Source organism: Anser brachyrhynchus (genome assembly GCF_964034855.1).
Source record: "Anser brachyrhynchus genome assembly, chromosome: 7".
Lineage (NCBI taxonomy): Eukaryota > Metazoa > Chordata > Aves > Anseriformes > Anatidae > Anser > Anser brachyrhynchus.
The window spans coordinates 30,340,428-30,361,639 of NC_137701.1; the positions used below are offsets into that span (position 1 = coordinate 30,340,428).

The window sequence follows — 21,212 nt, forward strand, 5'->3', positions numbered from 1 at the left end:
TGAGAGCAATTTATAGCAGGCACACAGAGCATGGATTGAATGCCTATCCACAGGGTAACGGTTTAAGTCCATAGAGCACACGGTGGATGCCAATCTACGGATGGATGAGTTGAGTGAGTTGTCAATCAATAGATCCTTACAGCAAAGCACAGGCACCTAGTGCCAGCCCGTGGCCTAGCTAACAGCCACCTGCCTCTCACTGGACTTACAGATCCAGCAGAGAAGATCGAGGTGACCCTTGGCAAGAAGTCAGGTTTGCACTGAGAGGGAATGGTGATATGAACCAACCTGGGAGGCAGGTGTGGGGGTCTTCCCCACAGTGGCATCTGGTTTAATGGGATCAAAATCCAGATCCAACAGGCTGGCTCCCTCCTGGAAGGGCCCAGGGGCATCAAACTTGGCAGCAGTGAGGAAGAAAAGCAGGACGAGCATTAGACACACACATGTGCACAGTAGAGGGTACGCGATATCCAGGAGCTAAGGCTGCAAGCGCAGAGATGTTGTGGGGATGCAGACACCTGACGTGACTCCTGACTGCTCTGTGCCCGTAACCGCGGGCAGGAAGCATGCCTTTGCTATCAACCAAACCTGGGCTTTTTCCACGAGGCTCACTCATCTTCTCACCTGACCAAACGAGCTCACATGGCGTAAGCACCTGACCTGCTACAGGCAAAAGGATCGCCACCACTGCCAACTCAGGTGGCCTTCTATGTATAGCTGTTCCTCACAGCTCATCCAGCTGCCTTTGTGCGGAAGGCCCAGGACAGACCCCCAGCCACACGCATAGGAGCTGCCATCCACACCACTTATCTCAGGAACAGGGATCTAAGCAGAAGAACAATGAAACTTCTGGAAGACAAGTCTGAGGGACCTGATTGCTCCTAAATCCCTCCAGAAACAGAAATACAGAATATGGCAGCTCACCCTAGCTAAGGGATCTGAATCATTTCCCACTCCAAAATGCCATTTCCAATGCCTTCCATTTCAGGACATCCCACCAACATGCACACACCAGACTTCTAAAACAGCACACATCTGAGAGGCTTAGCTACCCTCTTCAAAGTCAGCAGAATACCTTTCTTTGATTAATGCACTAGCTAAAGATGATGATGACACATTCACTGATTACCGCTAATAAAACAGTCACAAAGAAGTCATTAGTACTCAAAACAACTACCATCACATCTGGTTGTCAGATTTAGCCTAACCACTACAGCCTTCCTATTCAGCTTCAGAGGAAGCTGCAGTCCAGGAGGATTTGACCCCACTTCCACTGATCTTCCAAGCTTGCTTGCCCTACCCCTTCAGCTACCTGTCCAACAACACACCAAGGCTGGCAGCTTGGTCTTCATTTACATCACGGCCCCAACATGGAAGAACTTGTGGAAAGAACTGAGACACAATATAAGAGAAAGTCCTCTGCATGCAACACATACCACCATCATCTTCACCTCCTCTGATTTCCTCTTACACCAATGATCTTTTAGATTTTTCCCTCCCTTATGAACATCGTCTCTCTTTTTAATATCCCCAGTTCCAGGAGGGCAAGGAACCAAGTTCACCCATCTCACAACAATAAGTATGCTAAAACCAACTGGCATTCTAGTACATTCCCCCAGCACACTGAGGCCATTGGAAAGGTTCAAACCCTAATCTGTAGCTTTTTTTTCGGTGGTTGGACACCAAAGGGTCCGGTCATGGAAGAATCTTACCTGCCATTCAGGACTTACATGCAAGGCCTAGCACCCTTTGCCTTTACCCAGATCTCCCACAAGAAAGCTCACTGGAGCCAAGCCATCTGACAGGAACAGCCCTGGGCAATGCACTGAACGCTAGCGGCCGCTGGGTGCTTCAATGAAGATTGTTCTGGCAACCATAATCCTCCCTCAGAAATCCCATCCAACTGCACGTCACAGCAGATCCCATCCTGGGTCAGGGCACTGATCAGGTGGAGAAGAGTATGTCTGGCTAAAGGCAGGCATTCACATGGAAATATATGATACAAACCACAGGGCAGGCAAAGTTGTCCAGTATGATAAAGGAGAACGAACAGAGAATGGAAGAGTTGCTCAGCTGCCTGTGGTCCTCCCCCCTTCCAATATGGCAGTCAAATCATCTCTCTGCTCTGCAAACTTAAATCTATTGCAATGCAAAATCTGACATTGACAACCTTCCCTCCCCACTCCACCTTGGCTCCTCACCAGCTGGGTGGAAGGTGGCAAACCAGAGGCAAAGGAGCAGCATGATACAAAGAAAAGTTAGCAAGGGAGTCACAGATGAACACTGATAGAGACATTACTTGTGCTTTAACAAGCATTTAGGAAAAATATACATATTATATACATGTATATATATAAAAAATATAGATGTATGTGTCTCATGATGCAGCCAGAAATCTGGTCAGGCTCCCCTATACATAAGGACCACCATTCTCCTAGATCCAACACAGAATTCCCCATTTAGGCATCCCCTCTTCCAGTGATGTTAACAAAAAGGAAAGTGAAGATGAAAAATACATTGTTTGAAAATGTTGTTCCATTTTTAGGGCTTCGAAAGGTGCCACGACTGGAAACACGCATTCTGATGGGAACCGCTGGCTGGTGAAGAGTGACAGTGTGTCAGGAGCCCTGAATTCACAGCAGGCACTTTCCTGCCTGTCTGTACTGCATCCACCAATTCCTGTCGGCCTTTCCAGCGCAGGTATGGGCTTTAAAAGTCACCACAAAGCCCATATCTAAAGGCACTGAGATGGTACAAAACTGCATTCTCCCACCAATGGCACAGCTGCCAGTGTCATCCCGTAGGGATGTACAGGAGCAGAAAACACATGCTTCACCCACACCCAGGATCTATGGGCCTGGAAGGCACATATCATGGGATGCGAGGTGAGCCAAGCCATAATCCATGTGCACTGTTGCTGAACACAGTGATAACTTTCTGGTGTCTTCACCAGTTTTATTTCTCACGTTTCTCTACGAATTAAAGCTCTCAAAGGGCAACGTGTTGGCCAAAGCTGCCTTCTAGCCACCCTGCCCTCTAAGATGGCCTCCCATCTATCCCTTTGCCTCCTGAGGTCCCATGCTGAGCTTGTGTTCCTCCTTTGCCTGACCAGGTTTCATGGCTGGACACCTCCAGAGAGAATAAAGATCAGAAGGAAAAGTTCAGAGGCAGACAAGTATAATGCAGGGCATAGCAGCTAACCTGCGAGGGGGTTGTCACACTTATCTCAGGGACAAAATTGTCATCAAACAGACTGATGATGTTCTCCTGCTTGATCTCCTTGGAGGGGGTGACTTTTGGAGGCGGAGGCACCGGAGGCCCTTTCCTCAACTGCATGCAAGTGAGCACACGGCCACAGCACAGACGGCGACACCCAAAAAAACCAGAGACAGGAACCAGGTTAGCCACAAAAACTGAAGGTGGGGGAAATCACAACCACAGGCACAGAGAAGGGTTCTGTCAACTCCATCTGGAGAGAGGGAAGGAGAAGGGCAGAATGAAACAAAATAAAAAAACAACCACACGCCTCCAGAGAAGGTTTGGCATCATTAGTTACACTTCAGCCGTGGGCAAATTTCCCTCTGCAGAGGAGAAGCGTAACACAATTAATATGCATCGGCAGGACATGCATACATAATTAGAGCATGTGCAACCTTCCAAAGAACCACTGGGAAGGGAGCAGATCAGTTACTGAAAACATATTCAATAGACCAGGCCAGTTCTGCCACCGTTTGCCATACTTACCGTACCTAACGGAACAAGAACCCAGACTCAGTTTGTCTTATTATGGGATGCCCATGAGGCCAGATGCTGATCTGCCCAGCAATGGGTTATCGGTATACCATACGGAAAGTCAGAAGGAACCCTTCGTGGCATCTTACCATACCTCAGTTTGGGGCAAGAACAAGCCCAGCTCCTGAGAAGCCACGACTGCTGTGGGCCCAACTCAGCTCTCAGTTTCACCAATGAGCACTGACACTAATGAAGTCACAAGTGCAGCCCAAATGGAGATCCCAGAGAAGGCTCGATGAAATCTGACCCTGTGACTCTAACCCATCCTAATACCCTCTTATCATGCTGAAAGACTCAGCCTGACGCTGCATCCACCCTCAGTGGGAAGCTGTGGTAGACCTTCCCTAGATCAATCAACCCGCACCCTCTTTATATTTTTCTGTGTCCAAGGCTCAATCCTTTTTTTTCTAGATCAAATAAAACTTTGAGGAGCTGCTTCTGTGGTGGAACAAAGCAGCCAAACAAGTTCCCAGCACCACAGCAATGCTCAGGAGTGGTAATGGTTTGGTTTTGTTTTTTTTTTAAACAGTTATTTGATTTTCTCACCATACCTGAGATCTCAAGGCAGAAGATTCAGTGATCTGACAATGGGCACTCAGTATATTAGTGTCAGGCCTAGATTTGAAACAAAGCAGTCCCTGACTCCTAGTTCCATGTTCACACTCCTCCAGCATACAACTGAGCTCTACAATGCATTTATTCAGATTGCTAAGAACATGTCCAGTTCTCTAATGGGTTAACCTACTTGAGACAGTGTAAGTGAGAATGCAAACACGCATTTTCCACTGAATGGCTGGCTAGTGGAAATAATGAAATTAGTGTGATCACTCCCAGCTTTTCACTGTTTGCAGAACATGATGCATCCGTATCACCTAAAAACAATCCCTTACTGAAAACCTGCTTGCCAGGTGCAAGAAGAGACCAGAAGTTTCAGGGAAAAGCTACTCTCGGAACAGAGCCACCACCTGCAGAAATGGGAAGCTCCAATTACAAACCCAAAGCTAAAAAGATCCCGACTCTTCTGTGATTTACTTCTCTAAAATAGTCCATATCCTGCCCTCTTCTATGCATCAGTGTCTTAGAGACCAGCACTTCCACATTGTCCAGCATAACCTCCAACAACAGTTTAATACCACTTCTCAAAGACAACAGGACTGCATATTGATGTCAGGTTATACCTGGAACTGCATGAAGCATGAAGAACTACTTTGCTGACTAGAATAAAATAACCCCCCTACAAGCTTCCTGCTGATTTGGATCCCACAGAGCTGGATCTGTTTAAATTCACCACAGCTGTGTTGTTTTCAGCTGTGCCATTAGCGTCTGTCAGTGGTGTAACTGAGAGCAAAAGTCTGACCTTTACAATTTCACAGACCCTTGAAGTCCTGTGTCATCATCAAATTACTCGGTGTGGAGAGTTGTGGCCGCTTCTTCCAAAACACAGAAATTCCAAAACAGCCGTCTTCAAGAAGTAAAGGAAAGCGACAGTAAAAGAGCTCCTTTTTGGCACAGGGAATAGTTCAAAATCAAGTCAGTATTTATGTGGTCTCTCCTGTTTTGCTGTCTTTTTCCCTATAGCCTCTGCTTATGATTTGCATTAGTTTTTCAGACAGGGAGGAAATGGGTAGAGAACTACACTTGCTTGTTGCTTTTTGCTCTGGCCTCCCGTACAGTAGGAGGCCCCTTGCCTCCCTTGGAGGACCCTAAAGCAAAACACTTACCCGTAGGTCAAAAGTAGTGACACCTGTAAAGCTGAATCGGTTTTAAAGTCAAGCGCTGTTTACAGACACTTGTGTCTTCCAGCTGGCTGCCAAGCTGACACAGGCTGAGTTTCTAGACCTTGCCATATAGGCACCAGGTTTGGCTCTGAGTACCAAAGCCCTGTCCTTGCCTTCCCTCTCTCTAAAGCAAGCTCCATCTCTCAGCACCTAGTGAGAACATGGAGAGGAGCTCTTGCTCTTCACTGTAGCAAGGCTTAGGAAAATGAATTAAAACATACAGGGGGAAAGAGCGGCCAGACGGTGGCAGCAGAAGCTGCAAACACCATTTTGGTCCTGCCTTTGACCCATCGGAGGTTTCAGATGGGGCTCTGCTAGAATATTCTGCTTGCTCAACAAGGGGTGCTTCCAGCCCCATTCCTGTGGGCAGGAAGGCAGCGAGTGAATGAGCAAGCACTTGCAGCCTGGCAAAAACAAGGCTTATGTGTGGTATTTAAAGGAAAGGGAAAAAACCAAACTCAGCAAGACAAGTCCACAGGCAGCACAAGTCAAGTCTGCAGTGAAAAGTTCATTAGATCTGGACAATTTCTTGTTCCACATTTCCATTAAGTTGTGGTGATCACTGAAAAAAAAAAAAAAGGAAGGCAGTTCTGGAAAAATATGCACTATCCTCTCTCCTTCTATCCATAGACCCCACTCCAAGGTCCTGACCTGGGGGGTGATGAAACCACTCTAAGCTGCACAACGCTCAGTAGGGCAGAGACCCTAGAGAAGTCCTGCAAAGACACAGCCAGACATCCTCACTTCTCCAAGGCTGGAAAAGACCTTTTGGCAATGTTAAAATATCCCTTTTTGTCCTGCTGAAAATCAAAAACACAGGGGAAGGAAGAATACTGTGAGAGGTTATTCCAGAAACAGGAAACAACCCTGCTCCACAGGCCTGGATTTGGAATCACACTGCTACGTATGATAACAGCAAGGAAATTCTGGGTTACTTTCATCATTTTATTTTATTTATTTATTTTAGCAGCAATAGGTATTTTCTTACCAGTTTGGCCAGAACGCCTCTCAGCTTTAATTCTTCCTGAAAGACTCCTCCTCGGTGTCCCACTTATTGAAATGCAAGGACTGGCACCAGACATGAATCTGGCCTAGTTAGTTTGCCTCCACTAAGCTTTTCCCCCACTCAGCAATAGGGGAAATTATGGAAAATTTAGGAAAAGCAAATGTTTTGTTTTCCTCAGCTCCCAAAGTGAAACATAACATATGATATGCTAAGTAGCAGCAGCTACATTTCCTATTTTAAACATGCTGCTGGGTGTCCCCCATGTAAGGGAAGTACTAACAAAGGCCACGTGGATGGTATCAGAAACCACCTAACAGTCTCCTTCCTGCTACGCACCTGATTTCTTCATAGCATAATATAATGCCTTTATTTTTAATCCCAAGGAAAAAAACCAAGCTAAAGTAAAACAATGCAAAATAACAGATGCTCTCCTTATCCGTATCAATATTAAACTTCTTTCTTTGGACCCTCGTCATTTACAGCAGTTCTTGGGAAGAGGCATGACCATTGAATTTCACAGGTTAATTCAAGCGTAAAGAACAAACTTCCTTGCCTTGCTACACCCTCCCTGCATTTTCTTGGCCATGCTACTGGACAGCAACATATATTACTGGCCTTCCCCCTGTAGAGGCATTCAGAGACAGCTTTAGTACTTCCCTGTACAATACAAAGAAGGTCAATGAACAACTGGCATCCTGAGAAACCTCATCCTTGCCCACACTGATGGAGAACAACCATCATGTTATGTTCTCTGTGCTCAGTAAGAGGAAGAGGTCCAAAAAAGCAACTGATGGACATCTGACTCACAGAGCATGTGTCGTCAGTGGTCATACAGCAGAGACATGGTCAATGTCATGGGGACGCTACCTGAGATGGTGACTTTGGGATGCTTGCCCCAGGTGCTTCCAAAGTGGACGGTTCCAGCTCATGGTTGACAGTCTTGGTCTCAGGGCTGGTGATGGGAGATCCATCTGGTGGAGGCGAGGGGCTTTTATTTGCTTTCGCTGGGGTGCTGTCACTGAAGGAAGGGGAGAGATGGAGAGAAAAGAGAGAGACAGACAGAGAGAGAGAGAGAAGAGAAGTCTGAGCCAGGCCTAGGAGAAGTTGTGCTAACCAGCACAGATCATTGGCCTCCTTTACCTCTTTCCTTCACTGCCCTGACATGTGATGAAGATATCTGAAGCCTCTACAAACTTTCTGCAAAGCATCTTTGCTGAGTCACTTCCAGCCCAACACAATGAAGTAGGATTACTGGGCAGCAGGTTCCCAATAAATTCCTACTGCATGAATACATTTGGGGGGAGGGGGGGGAGGGGGAGGAGTGGAACAAAACAAAACAAAAAAAACCCCACAGGCATCCATAATTCTGATAGATCCTAACTCATTTAATTTTATACATTTTACAGGTAAAAATTTCTCTGGGTGGTGTTGTACTGACACCCACATGGGTTGTGACCAACGGATCCATATGCAGATCTGCAACACCCAAACTAAGGCAGTAATAAAACATTATCATATTACTCTACACAGTACAAACTGGCTGAGCTGGAAGACGGGAAAAGTAGCCCAAAGTTTCACAGATCATTCCAGACAGCAAAGAAACAGTGAGATTTTGGCTACTAATAAACTGTTCCCTACTATGGAAAGTTTCTTCAGCCTGTTTTCTATGATGAACCCCTGCTGTCTTTGTCTTTCCAGCTGGTCCGTGTTCCAGGACTGTTTCTAACACAGTCAAGAGGGACTCTTCAGGGAATTAAGATGCAGGAAGCATACGCCAATGGCATTTGTTGGTTCATAACTTGGCCAGATTTGGATTTTTGAAAGGAATGGCAAGAGGCAAATGCCCTTCCCTAAAGGCATGCCCTGGCTGAGTGTCAAATCTGCTTCAACCTGTGGAATCATAAGAGATTCAGCTAAAGGTTGGTTAACAGAGAGTTTCAACAGGGATAAAGCTAAACTCATTTTCCCAGCCTTATTCTCAGGAATAGCTGAAAAAATTTGGCTGAAACTCAGCTCCCCAAAAAGCAACCAATCAGCTTATCTCAAGGCATGCAGAAGCACTCACACTGGTAGAGGATATTTTAGCAGAAGTGGTTACAATTTGGCAAAACTACACACAGCTGAACACAGAATATCACAGAATATTTCAAAAGGGCTGTGCAGCCTCATCTAGGGGGAACAGTATTTGCCTCCACTTATAAAGAAGGGAGAAGGCTGAAAGGCACAGACCCTTTCCTCCAGCCTGAGACAATAAATCCTGGCACAGAGCCACAACTGCAGCCATGTGGACCTGGTTCTGAGGAACACACAGATTATTTCTTTGCACTGCCCCAAGAGAGCCCAGAGCTCTGGAGATGTACAGCCACTCACACTTGGATGGTGTGGTGGTCATGGGCTAACATGCAGAGTGGCCTCATTCTTAAACACTCACAAGGGGACAGCAAGAGGAGGAAGGGACAGCAAGACATTTCAAAAAACCTCCCCTCCCAAGCAAGCATCTCCCCTGCTCAGCATTCCAGCTTTCAAGCTTCCCACCCCATTCCCTCTTCATTCACTTTGCCCTCACCCATTCCCCCACCTTTCTCCCCATACCCACACACCCCACACACCTTTTCCCACAAAGCGCTTGCTCCCGGGTCCACATGCAGGTCCGATGTTTCTGATGACACTGACGCCAGCAGCGCACCGACATGATGCAACAAACCCAGTGATGTTTTGTGCAAGCAGCTCTCAATCAGGGGCACACACACCGAAGGTTGAGAGGAAGAGGGAAAGGGGAAGAGGAAGGACTAAGGAACACACACATTGACCTTTGCAGCTCTCCGGGGTGACTGCACATGCCTAGTGTCCTTCCTAAGATGTCCCCCAAGTCACTTCAACACAGAGGGTTGCAGGAAGGATTCTGTGACATTGCCAAGGCTGTGCTACAGATTAAAGGTAACAACGGTTGGAGTGAAGGTAAGGAAGTCTTGCTCTAAATGAGAGTTACCAGGGAACAGCAGGCTCCACATAACATGTTCACAGCATTGAAACCTCAAAATGATTTCAGGAGAAACATTATCTTGGTACTATTTCCATGGCAACACCATTTACAGCACCATCAGAGGCTGACATGATGACCTTGCTGAGCCCAGCCTCGCTGAAGACACAGATCTTGCACCCCAGTGCTTCGCCTCTGAGATCTCAAAGGGGGTCCTACAACACCTCATGCCAATGAGGGTTGCTGCAGAAGGATGAGAATGATAGCGATGAATTGCCTAGGACTGCAAAATGATCAGCCCAGAGAGGTGTCCCAAGGCATGGGCAAGTGCATGTGAAAGGCTTCAAAAGTGGTGAACAAAATCAAGGGGGGAAAACTCAGGAAGAGGTGAGGCAAGATGTTCCTCAATCTAACTGTTTTGCTTGTGAAGATGTAAAGAAAATATGTCCTGGTGCTAGAGTTGAGGAAAGAAAAAATGTTACTTTCCCTAGAGTCACTTTGGAGGAGATGGAGAGGACAGAGACCTGCGGCCGGACTGCCAGGACTTCTCAAATGCCTGGACAGACTGGGGAGTCCTGGCTACCAGCTGGGCTACCAGCACTAGGGTACGTTTCTCAAACTAAGCACCTGAAAAGGACTTTTCTCCCGGCAAGAAAGGACTTCACGTTCATTTTCTAGAAGCCATGAAAGAACTTTTTGGTGACTTATTTGTGGTGTCTGGCAGTGGCTTAATTTGGAGCCGTATTGCTGAAAGACTCCCACGTGAAAGGCAGACCAGTTTCTTCCCCTCATCCTAGAAGGGCTGAGAGGGCCCCACACTAAAGCCCTCATTAAGTCACTGCTATTTACAGCTTGTTTGATGTGTTGGCTGATCCTCCTAGGAAAATGCCAGTGCTAATTTTGACTGAGCCTCTACCAGCCCCCCAAGCAGCACCTTCATTCCTGCACTTGCTGCTCTGCACGCATTCAGCAACTTGGTGACCGGCACCAGGTCAGCCCCTCACCAGGATCCTGGGGCCTCCACAGGTCCTAGGCGAGCACACGCTGTGTGTCCTGCACAGAGCAAACTCCTGTTTCCAAACAGACCGCTCTTCCCTATGTTCCTGGAGCAAGCAAGTGCGGGGACTGACCAAATGTGAGTATCGCAGAAAATCGTCAAAACAACGCCTTTTCTTCTTCTTCTTTTTATAAGCAACTGGAAAGGGGAAGAGAAAGGAGAAGGGGAACGGGAAAACCACTCTGCTCTTTGAGAGCTACGAGCAAGGTCTACTGCAGTTACAACAACTGAAGGAAAGCTGCAAATTGCCCAGCCTCTCCTAGTGCTGCTAAGCTTCCAGACCCTTCACTGGGCTGCCTCATCTATTCTGGAAGAGACGACTAAAATCTGCAGATGGGGCTCCTATATGCTAGTAACAATCCTGCATTAGAGGATGGAACCAAATCTCCAATATGGTAAAAACAGACAAGTCACCTCCTGCCAAGTTCTCAAGTTAAAAAAGAAAAAAAGGTTGGCATCTCTGCTAAGGCTCAGATAGCGTCTTTTAGCCCGAAGTAATTAGGTTGTTTTTTTGTGGCGTTTGTTTGTTTGTTTGTTTTTAACATCAAAGCTGTCTGAACACTAGAATTATTTCCACTCCCCAGAAAAGGAGGGGCAGAAAAAGAAAAAAAAACACCTCCATACCCAGGCATCCAGTGGCACAAACGTACATTTTTGCTGCAGATCAAAGAGCAACCAAGTCCCTGACCCTCTTTCCCTGCACAAGGGTTTGCGTATTTCTCTGCTCCCCCTGCAGCTGCTGTGACAGCAGAAACCCCCAGCAGAGCCGGGGTCAAGCACCTTAACCGCTGGGCCAGCAGGACCTTGTCTGGAGGATGTTGTGGTTAGAGCTCAGCCAGATGAGATTTCCTAGGCTCGCCCTCTGCTGTAGCATCCACAAAGGCTACGACGACTGCAAATGCTACACCTCCTGGTGCAGTCGCAGCAACACTGCCCAGCCAAGGTCAGACACAGACATCCAGAGGAATACTCCTGTGAATCCTCCTTTTTCACATGACATTCACTCACTACTTTTCATTTGAGGAAATAGTTAAGATTTGCCCATCGGTTTCCCTGTGAAATTACCGTTCTCTTCCCTCCTGCTTCCCATTTTACACAGGATGCCCAACAGAGACAAAGAGAAAGGTTGTACAATTTGCCCTAGTCAGTGGGAAGACAGGATCAGAAAGCAAGAATCCCAATTCACCAGCACTTGCTTTTATTGCTGGCAGAACAACATCTTGAGATTTAAAAGGATATTTTTTTTGTTCCTATAATGACCCCATGGAAGGAATATCAACACAAAGACTGAGAAAAACAAGAGTTAGGGGAAGTTTCTATGCCGTTATGCAGCAATCCCCACTTTGCCCCAGAGCACATTCTTGTCGGAGTCCTTGACCTTGGCTATGGGAACTCTGAGCACTGCGGCAATCCAGTTATTCAACGCCACGACTGTCTTGAAAGGCAAGCTGCTGCTGTTAGTCTTTGTACAGGATAACAGGCTTCCCTTTCCTTCAGCTCTGCACAAATCTTAAATGAATGGAGCACAACAGCGAGGATCTCAAGAGGAGAACAAGTAAAGAGCAAAGCCCTAGAAGCGTCCTTCTCCCACATCAACGTCCTCCCACCACACCAGGTAGATAGGACAGGACTACATATGAAATTGGTCCTCCCGGGCCAGGCAGGGAATGAGAACGCAGCATTTCAGAGCTGTTCAAAAGGGCAAGCCTCACTAGGTAAGACTGGATCTTGTTAATCGCCAAAATAGCCCATATATCCCTGTACAACCCAGCACCGCGCTTTTAGTCACCACAAAAACAACCGAGCAGACAATGCCTGAGCTTTCCCAGTGCCTTCTTAGGTAGGAAAGGAAGCAAGGATTCAAACCAGACACACAAGCAGTTAATGGGATTATCCGGACACAAGAGACCTCAGCAGGACCCAGCAGGCCATGAACACACGGTATCATGCACAGGACCCCGCTCCCATCACAGGGTTAACACGTGCCAGGCTGTTAGAGTCCAGCAACAGCCTCTCCAGTTTTAGGAACTAAATCAAACACGGATCGAAATGCTGCTCTCCGTACCGGTACCTGCTCATCTTTTTCCTCAGCCTGGCGAACAGTTTAGTTTTCTTTCTGTTGAGGACGGCACGCAAATCGATTCCGTTACAGGATGGCACAGTCAAACCAGCGAGGAAAAGTTAAGCCTCCGAGCGTTCGTTCACTTGGTGCCACGAAACTCACAGCAATCCAGATGACACGCACTCCTCTCTTACTCTCAGAAATACACACACACAAAAACACACAAACACACTCTTCCCTTGCTTCCTACAAAGCTTTGGCCTTTGGAGAGGGTGGGAGTGCCTGTCAAAGATTTGCAGATATGTTAACAAACTAGATTTGTCCCTGTTCCTTGGAATATGGGGCTAGGGTGCACATGGATAAGAATAAAAAGGAAACTGCACAGATCAGCAGAGAACTTTGTGACACTGATCCTATTTTTTTTTTCCTCACAGGTAATTGCAGCTCCTCACTCGCCCTTGTAAATGCTGGTACACAAGAAGCAAGCTCCCCATTCTCCTTTGTGCCATCTGTGCACAACTCTTAATGTGGAACCTAATCAGCAGTTTTCCTATTATGTTTTTTTCCAATTCTAGCAGGATAATACTACAGACCTCCTAGGTTTTCTAGGTATCTGACAACCCTGAATGTTCAAACTCCTTCAGAAACAAAATCCAAACATCTCTGAAGTTTCCCGAAATGCATCAGCTACTCTGTGCTACGCAGCCAGCATCAGGTTTGTCAGCCATAGTGATGTATGAGGATAATTGCATCTCTTCTCACACCCCCTCATTCATTTCCTGCCATTGTAGCCATCTCCGATCCTCTGCCCAGCAGAGAAGGACGAGGGAAGCATCTGCTCCTACCCCGGGCCACAACGGGCAGTCAGATCAGCGAGGGATATTTCCTCCTACATGTTCTGCCCCAGCCCTGAACCACAATGAGAGGCCAGATGTGGAGGAGAGACATAAGTGCCTCATGGCATTTCCTGATCCCTGCAAAACACTTACAGTCCTGGCAGACCTTGGACACATTCTCCTACAATATCCTGTTCCACTTCGCTCAGGGGTATCGCAGTTGTTTTGGGGCAGGTCCGTCCTCTCAGCTGAGGTTTGAGCAGGTGATGCAGCAGCACTCAGATTGCTACCTGCACAGGATCCTCTGTGTAGGCACTTGGGTTTTTGTTCTTTTTTTTTTTTTTAGGGCCAACTAGTCTCTTCGCCAAACAAAGAGCACAGAACTGCAACCATTACCTCCCCAGATGAGACTAGCAGTCTGTGGGGCAGAAGTCATGAGAAAATGTAATTAATTCATTGGAAACTCTTTCAGGCCAGAAACTTCATGCCAGAGCAGTATGTCTGGACCCAGCTGTCACTACAGCCTGCCATCACTTACTTGAGCAAGAAAGGCAGGATGAGAAAGGAGCTGGCAAAGCAATGGCTCTGGCCTTCATCTGTCTTGTTACCTCATCCTCTTCCAAGCACCCCACTGGATGCTGCCATCAGAGACAACGTGGGGCATGGCACAAGAGGACTGGCACCGTGGCCTCCTGCATAAAGCTTCAGTCTTGATGGTGATGAACAGGCACCGTGTGCTGACTTAGGAAGAAGACACTTTCTTCACAAGATGCATTGCTACCAGCATCTTGGGAATTTGGTATTAGCAACCCAAAATTCAGGGGCCAAATCTGATTCAAATTTCCTCTTTCTTTAAAGTTGGCAAACACCACACGCATTGCCAGAATGAGACAAAAAAAAAAGTTGTCTGTGCTTGCATGTAACAAGAGGTTAAACTGGGAGGAGAGACGAGGGAGCGCAGAGGTGTCAACAGCTCATCTAGCCCTTCCAAATCAGCGCACTCAGACCGCAGCTTGCCCTTTTTTCACGCTGACTTCACCTCCTCCCTCCATCAATACACCAGTTGAGGACCTGGGTTGTGCTCCTGCTCACCCGGCATGTGGGATTAGTGGCAGCTGGAAGCCAGAGCCCTGCATTGTTTCATCACTCACACATTTGGATGGGAGCCAGCTGCAGCCTCATCCACAGCCTGACCTCTCCCTCCCCTCTCCGTGCTGGAGAATGTGCAGCTTTGCAGTTAACCTAAATGGACCGGACCCAGCTGAGCAAAGAAAACTAAAGGACTGGAGGACACACACTCCTTGCATACACACAGATTGGAAGTGCTCTGAGATCAGAAAGCCTCGTATTAATGAGGCTGCAACTACATCCATAACACACACGGACACAGGCAACACACCCTGATTTGGTGCACAGGAGGGACACGGGGCTTTAGTGAACAAGTTTGGAGGAGGTTGGAAAACAAATGGGCTCTTGGGTCCTCTAGCTCACAAGCTACAGGTATGTGGGGGAAGCTTTTGAAGGAAAGAACAGGACGGGTGCAGGGCAACCAGACTCAGAAGGAAAGGGAGCTCAGTGTTACAGCATTGGTTTATGGAATTTGACTTCAAAAACAGCAGAGCTGAGTCAGTTGCCTAAATATCAGCAAATAGTGAAAGCTGAGGCCTCCAGCTGCTATCCTACAAAGGTAGGAGGTTTTGCATCGTGTCTCCCAGCCCCAAGGGCAATCCTGGATATCCTCTAGGGATTCTCAAGGCTGGCTATATGCAGACAATCAAATCACTCTTCAGGTGACACCACGCAGATTTCAATACCCCAGCAGAGACCCCCCTGTCCCTCCTCCCCTGCTGAGGGGAAGACGTTGCTCTCACAGTTACTCACCTGGGCTGTGCTTTAATGGGAAAGGCATTGCCTGAATATTGCTTGTCTAGACCCAGCAGGACATCATGGAGGTTTTGGTTCAACTGCAAAATACAAAAACAAAAGAGAGAAAAAGAATGAGAAAAGAGCCCCAGCTGCCAGAAGAGAGCCTGCACTGGCCTGCGCAGGCTGACCAAGCACCGACTTGTGCAGTCAGCTGTCCCATGAGAAAACAGCCCTACATCTGTTTCCACTCCTCCATGGGGTAAAGAACCCTACATTCAGACTACCGAAGAGCTGCTGACACCTCATGGGAATGCTCTGTCTTCCTAAGACACCATCCTCTTTGCCTCTGTGTCTCCTGCCCCAACCTGTGTGCTGCCAGGTACTGCTGCAGCAGCAGGCCGAGCGTTCACCTGAGGGTCTTCTGTTTACTGGGACTGAAGCTCCGCTCTAGATTTGTAGCCAAAGTTGCTCCTTATACCTCCTTATGAACCTGGAATATCAATATTTAAAATGCAGAACTACAGGCAACTACAGAACTACCAAGTCAACAGCAAGCCTTCACCTTGTAGGCTGCCTGGGCCATCCAGGTTTAGGCAGGACCTGGATCTCTTGGAAGAAATGCAGTATTAGGGGTTAAACTTTTCCCAATACCAAAGGCTGAAACATTCACCCTGGACACTCCTATTCTGAAACAGCCAATTCACAAACAAGACGAGATGCCAGATTTATCATCGGTAGAAGGAGGGATCCAATGCAATCAATGTCAGAGGCATCGTGCCGACAACACCAGCAGTTAATTGGATGCTAGAGCAGTAATAAGAAACAGATGGCTTTCATGGAACAAAGCTGAAGGCCTGCTCTCACACAAAAGTCACAGGGAAAGAAAAGTCCAGGACATGATACAAGAGTAGAATTCCTTTCTAGCAGGCATCCTTCCCATGTTTTGCTGAACGTAACTTAACAGCAGACTGATAATTATAATAATCCTCCCTACTCTTAACGATAAGTTCATTCCCCAGCGGAGAAGTGCAGGCCCTTAACTGGAAAGGTCCCCATGAAGTGTCAGCAGGGTTCCAAACTGATGCATTACACCGAGGCAGTGGGCCTCCAACTGCTGGGAATTGAATGACTATAAAGTTGCTGGTTGCTTAGCGGCTGTCTTGTTGTTAAGGATGACATTGGGGAGGGAGGAATACAAGAGTTTTCCAGATGGACTCTCAGTTGCTTGCTCAGATTTACAGAGAGCATGCATGCATGCCTTAGGAGCAGCGTACAGACCTAAGGAACACAAGACTTACTGAGCTTTTAGGAGAAGTAACTAACGATAGAAACGTATCTCTAAAGGAAAGTGGCAATGGGAGGATTTCCCACAGCCTATTTCCGAGGTCTCTGCTGGGTGCTGGCACACCACCCAAATCCAGCCTGCCACCAGGTTATGACGCTGCTTACTGCCCTGATTCCCAGCCCATGACCACCAGGCAGTCCATGCAAGGGCCATGCTAAGCATTCAAATGCCTTCTTTTGCAAACAGATGCCAGGCTGAGATGGCTTGGTTATAGGTTACAGATCCAGATTCTGGAGGAACTAGAAAAGGCAGCAAGACAGGCCTGAAAGTGGCTTTCCTCCCCTCTGTGGATCTTCAAAGGAGCCAAGTGACACAAACTCCCTGCAGCATGCAGTGGTACTCTACCCTCTCTCCCCTTACTCCATCCCTTCACATTACTAACTCAACAGACCCTCCCCCGTGTTGCTTGGAAAAGTCTGAGGGTTAACATTTTGCTCTAATACGGGGTAAATGCTTTCTTCTCCAGCCATATCATTTAGGTTTTTCAAATAGCAGTGATGAGAGAACAGGGCGTGTTAGTAGGACAAGCTGTTAATTGTCTTACCTTGCTCATTTCTTTATGGAAGTTTTCTTCTAGGCCTGCTATACTCTGGAATGTGTTGACGTAGAAACCAACACGACTGCCAAATGAAAAACAAGAGGAAGAAGAACTTAACGGACACCATGCTCTCCCAAAAGCTTTCAGCTCTGCCTCGCCTGCTATCTTCCACCCACCATTCCCATTTGAGCTCAACTCTGTCAGGCCTGGCACATGCTGGAAGAGAATGGCAGCAAAGAAGTGTGCAAGGGGTGGTGGAGCAAAGGCCAGGAGGAGGAGGCCAGGTAGGGTCCGAATTTGTGTTTCGTGCTGGCAAAAGGGATAGAAAGGTGCACGGGGTGGTGGGGAGCACACACTAGTGGTAGGGTGATGGAAAGCAAAATGATGGAAGTTGTGATGGAGTGTGGGGAAAGCTGAGGGAACTGGCAGGACAGAAATTTAGTCACTCCGAAGACCCTCAGCACCAGGGGAAGAACAAACGCGTGAGCTCTTTGCTTCTAAGGGCAGAAGAGTAAGAAAGCACAGGATATGCACAGAGAGCAACAGGAATGCAAAAGGATCAGCTGGACAGCAGGAGCCTGTGAACAACCTGTGGCACTTCAAAATCCCCGTAGCCGCCTGCCTCCTTGCTTCCTTCCAACCAGCCCTTGGGAAAACCTCCAGCACTCACCTATTCCATAGTGAAGGCAGCTCCTCCTGCAGATCAACGTTCATCTCTTCAAACACCTTCTGAGCCTTTACTAACTCTTCTTCAGCCTTAATAACAGAGAAGGAAGAGAGTAAGCTCCAGCACATACAAGTACCCTGAAGGGCTGAGCTAACTGTAACTCTTGACCTTGCTGGGAGAACAAGCAAAGTTCTGGCACGGGGTAGTCCCCATTCCAAACGAGTCTCCCAGGAGCCAGGGTTGCATCACAAGTGAGCTGATGCCCCTTCAGCTTGCCTGCACTGCCCACAGGGTTTCTCTCTCAACGGATTTCCCTGTCTGGATACTCAGAAGAGAATTCAAACATCCACTAGCATATTTTAAGTCCAATAAATTTCCCTGGCTCCCAAAACTGAGTGGAGCTGGTCAGGCAGTTCAGCCTCCAGTTTGGACACAGACAAAGATTGAGAGGCCCCTGCCCCTTGTTGGATCTCTGAAAGAGTTGAAACCTATCCCAAATGGCACTGAAGAAGAGACCTCCCTCGTGAGGGAGGTAAGGTCATGCCAAAGCGCTGCCTCTTCTTGGGAAGGGAAGAGGTCTGCCTCCTTCACTGATACAACTCTCTCACAAAGCAAAGCAGAGAAAGCAAGGAGGGATACACAAAGCATAAGTTGTGCCAGCAGGAGGCTAGGCTGGAGCAGCAGGCCTTGGTCTCAGCAGCCTCACATACTCTTATTGGTGAAGACCTAATACAAGAGAAACCCCTGGCTGGCTGCTGACTACCAACAACAAAGGAAACATCCCTCATACAGAACCTCTTACTTCCAAAGAGCTTAAATTTCATCTGATCCATTTGACGCAGACACTGACAGACCCCAACAACGATGCATGAATTCTGGTGCATTTCAGAGGCAGAAATGATGAACCTGGTTTCTGTTGCTGACAGCAAGCACCAGCAACATGCACGTTCCCCTTCCCGTATCAGTCCTGGCTGGCCCCTTCCCTGTTTTCAGTGCCCTGACTTAAAACTGCAAGCTTGCTAAATAAAATGTTTATATTCTCTAGTTTGCAACAGCACGGCACTCCCCTGCAGCTGGATTCAGGACAGCAAACTCCTGCATGTCCACTTGGTGATGCTTCTTAACAGGAAACTCAGCACCAGTGCCTACCTTCAAGTGTGACAACAGCAGGAATGTCACAACACGCTCCGAAGAGCCAGCAAGCCACTAGGGACCAGGTCTCTCTTCGCACCTCCAGTTAGATTCTCACCCCTTCTATGAAATGAAATTTTATCTTCTTTGTGCCAGCTTAACTAAAGAAATGCACAACTTGCTGCTCCTTAATGCCAGGTCTGTGTAAAGACAGGACTGATAGGAGAAAGGACTTAAAAATATCGTGGAGTTCAGAGTCCTGTTCCTCACACTGCTGTGTAGGATCCTTAAATTCTCCATCTCCCGTCTGACTTGGGAGCCAGCCACAGAAGCTCCCAATTTCCAGCTAGCTTCACCTTTCAGAGGGTCACTCATCGCTGCCAAAGGCTCTTTGTACTCAAGATCAGAAGAGACTCTTTCCCCCAGAAAAAGACACCACAACTGGGTATTCAGAACAACTGGTATGCAAAATTTAAGCAGTCCCTGTAAGGAACAGGTACGGGGAGAAGAGATCAGGATGTTTCCATCCAGAAATCCCTGTATTTTGCTACTACACTTGTTGCAAAACCCAACACTTTGAAAGAGTTTGCAACAAACAAACAAAAAGTCCATTTAAACGGAGACACAGTTTATGCTGGATCAGAGCTGATAATCACAAAGGCTCATTCTGCCTTAAAATCCCTCCACGACCAAATGTTTCCAATGCAGCCATTTTAAAGGAAGAGAAAAAAAAAAATCCCATTCCAACCTTCGGTTTTATCTTATACTAGCTTCCACTACAGACTGGAACCACAACCAACCCAGCAGATGGGATAGCTGGGACATGAAGCACCACTGAATGGTGTCAGTTTTTCAGATACGTTGAACATTAGTTAGTCTTTCCCTCTCTTGTTTACCTGTTCAGTAGGCCAAAGAACCTAGAAAGCAACGTGTCAATATTGTGACATCCTGAGGCAAAGGCGAAGTCAGCAAGAGGCAACGTTCACTCTAGAGCAGCTGTAGGAACCAGCAATCCACGAGGCAGGGGTAAGGACAGCTGGGCACCCCACGCCAGCCCCATCAGTCCCAGCCAGTGCTGCCTCTCCCCTCAAAGGGATCACAGCCCCAGGCCCAGCTCGCTGGCTCTGCCCTATAGACAGAGACACTGCTCCGTTGTCACTACAGCGCCAAGGACATTGCTTTCTGGTCCGAAGTCAGCATTTCAGGGATGCCTAGCAAAAAGTCAGGAATCTGCTGTCCTAAGCTATTTCCCCCTTTGTTTCAAAAAGCACAGTCACCAGAATTTGTAACTGAGAGCTCGCAACAGCAAACCTCCCAGGAGACTACAGGAACACCCCTGTATTTTTTGTTGTTGTTGCTAGTATCTGCGAAAGGCCCAGCAAGCCAGCAGTCTAAACACCAGAGGGAGGGACTTTTTTTTTTTTTTGGCATTAAAAATAAGTCTTGCCGACCCCGTTTTTGCTTGAAGGTTATGTAGTAATAGCAATTATCAGACAAGAGACAGCAACACAGCTGCTGGTACATAGAAGTAAATTTTGTTAGGCGTAATATTCTGAAGCTCTCCAATAAATGCAGTGTCATCAGCCCTCCTGCTTTTCCCATGAGCTTAATGAGATTTAGGGCTGCCATTAACACCTTCAGTCTTACAGTCATGTGAATACAAAGACTGAAGCTTTCTTTTTTTAAACCCTCTGCCTGCTGGTGTTTGAGAAGAAAAGCTGAGAAACCCACAGGTTCACAAACTGATCTTCCTCCTTAGATTTTTAGGTTAGTTCAAATCAAAATTAAAAAAAAAAAAAAGCCTCACACGATTAGAAACAAAAACTTGAGGTTAGCAACTGTATTATTTAAGGAATACAAGAGGAAAAACTTAAAGGAGGACTTAAATTGATTTTACAGGGTGACTGAAAATACTAATGTCACTTAGCAGGAGATTAAAGCCCCCACAATACAGCTGCTAGAAAGATTACATACATCCTTGTTACCTGCTTTAGGGCAAAGTCACCCAGTAGAGAGAAATTATCAGCTGACTCATAGAACCCTCAGATCACAACGCAATGGATGAGGGAGCCCTCGTATGTACTGCTTCTGCAGGTAGTGTGTGGGAGGTGGTATTTCCCCCAGTCACTCCGGCCAGTTTCAAAAGATAAAGAA

The 21,212-nt window shown here is 47.2% G+C and overlaps 1 protein-coding gene across 10 annotated transcripts in view; it reads right to left on the bottom strand.

The window, feature by feature from the left end:
* The window catches only part of BIN1 (bridging integrator 1), a 94,467-nt gene that overhangs the window by 16,449 nt on the left and 56,806 nt on the right, over positions 1-21,212 (bottom strand). For 6 of the 10 annotated variants that reach the window (XM_080600803.1, XM_080600805.1, XM_080600809.1 and 3 more), the window contains 6 exons: positions 17,931-18,016; positions 17,267-17,342; positions 15,393-15,475; positions 7,444-7,594; positions 3,202-3,330; positions 289-396 (listed from right to left, as the gene is read on the bottom strand). In XM_080600803.1, coding sequence (XP_080456929.1) covers positions 289-396; positions 3,202-3,330; positions 7,444-7,594; positions 15,393-15,475; positions 17,267-17,342; positions 17,931-18,016 — 633 coding nt within the window. The remainder of the gene's footprint in view (positions 1-288; positions 397-3,201; positions 3,331-7,443; positions 7,595-15,392; positions 15,476-17,266; positions 17,343-17,930; positions 18,017-21,212) is intronic. The other 4 variants (XM_080600810.1, XM_080600811.1, XM_080600812.1 and 1 more) reach the window with 2 other exon arrangements.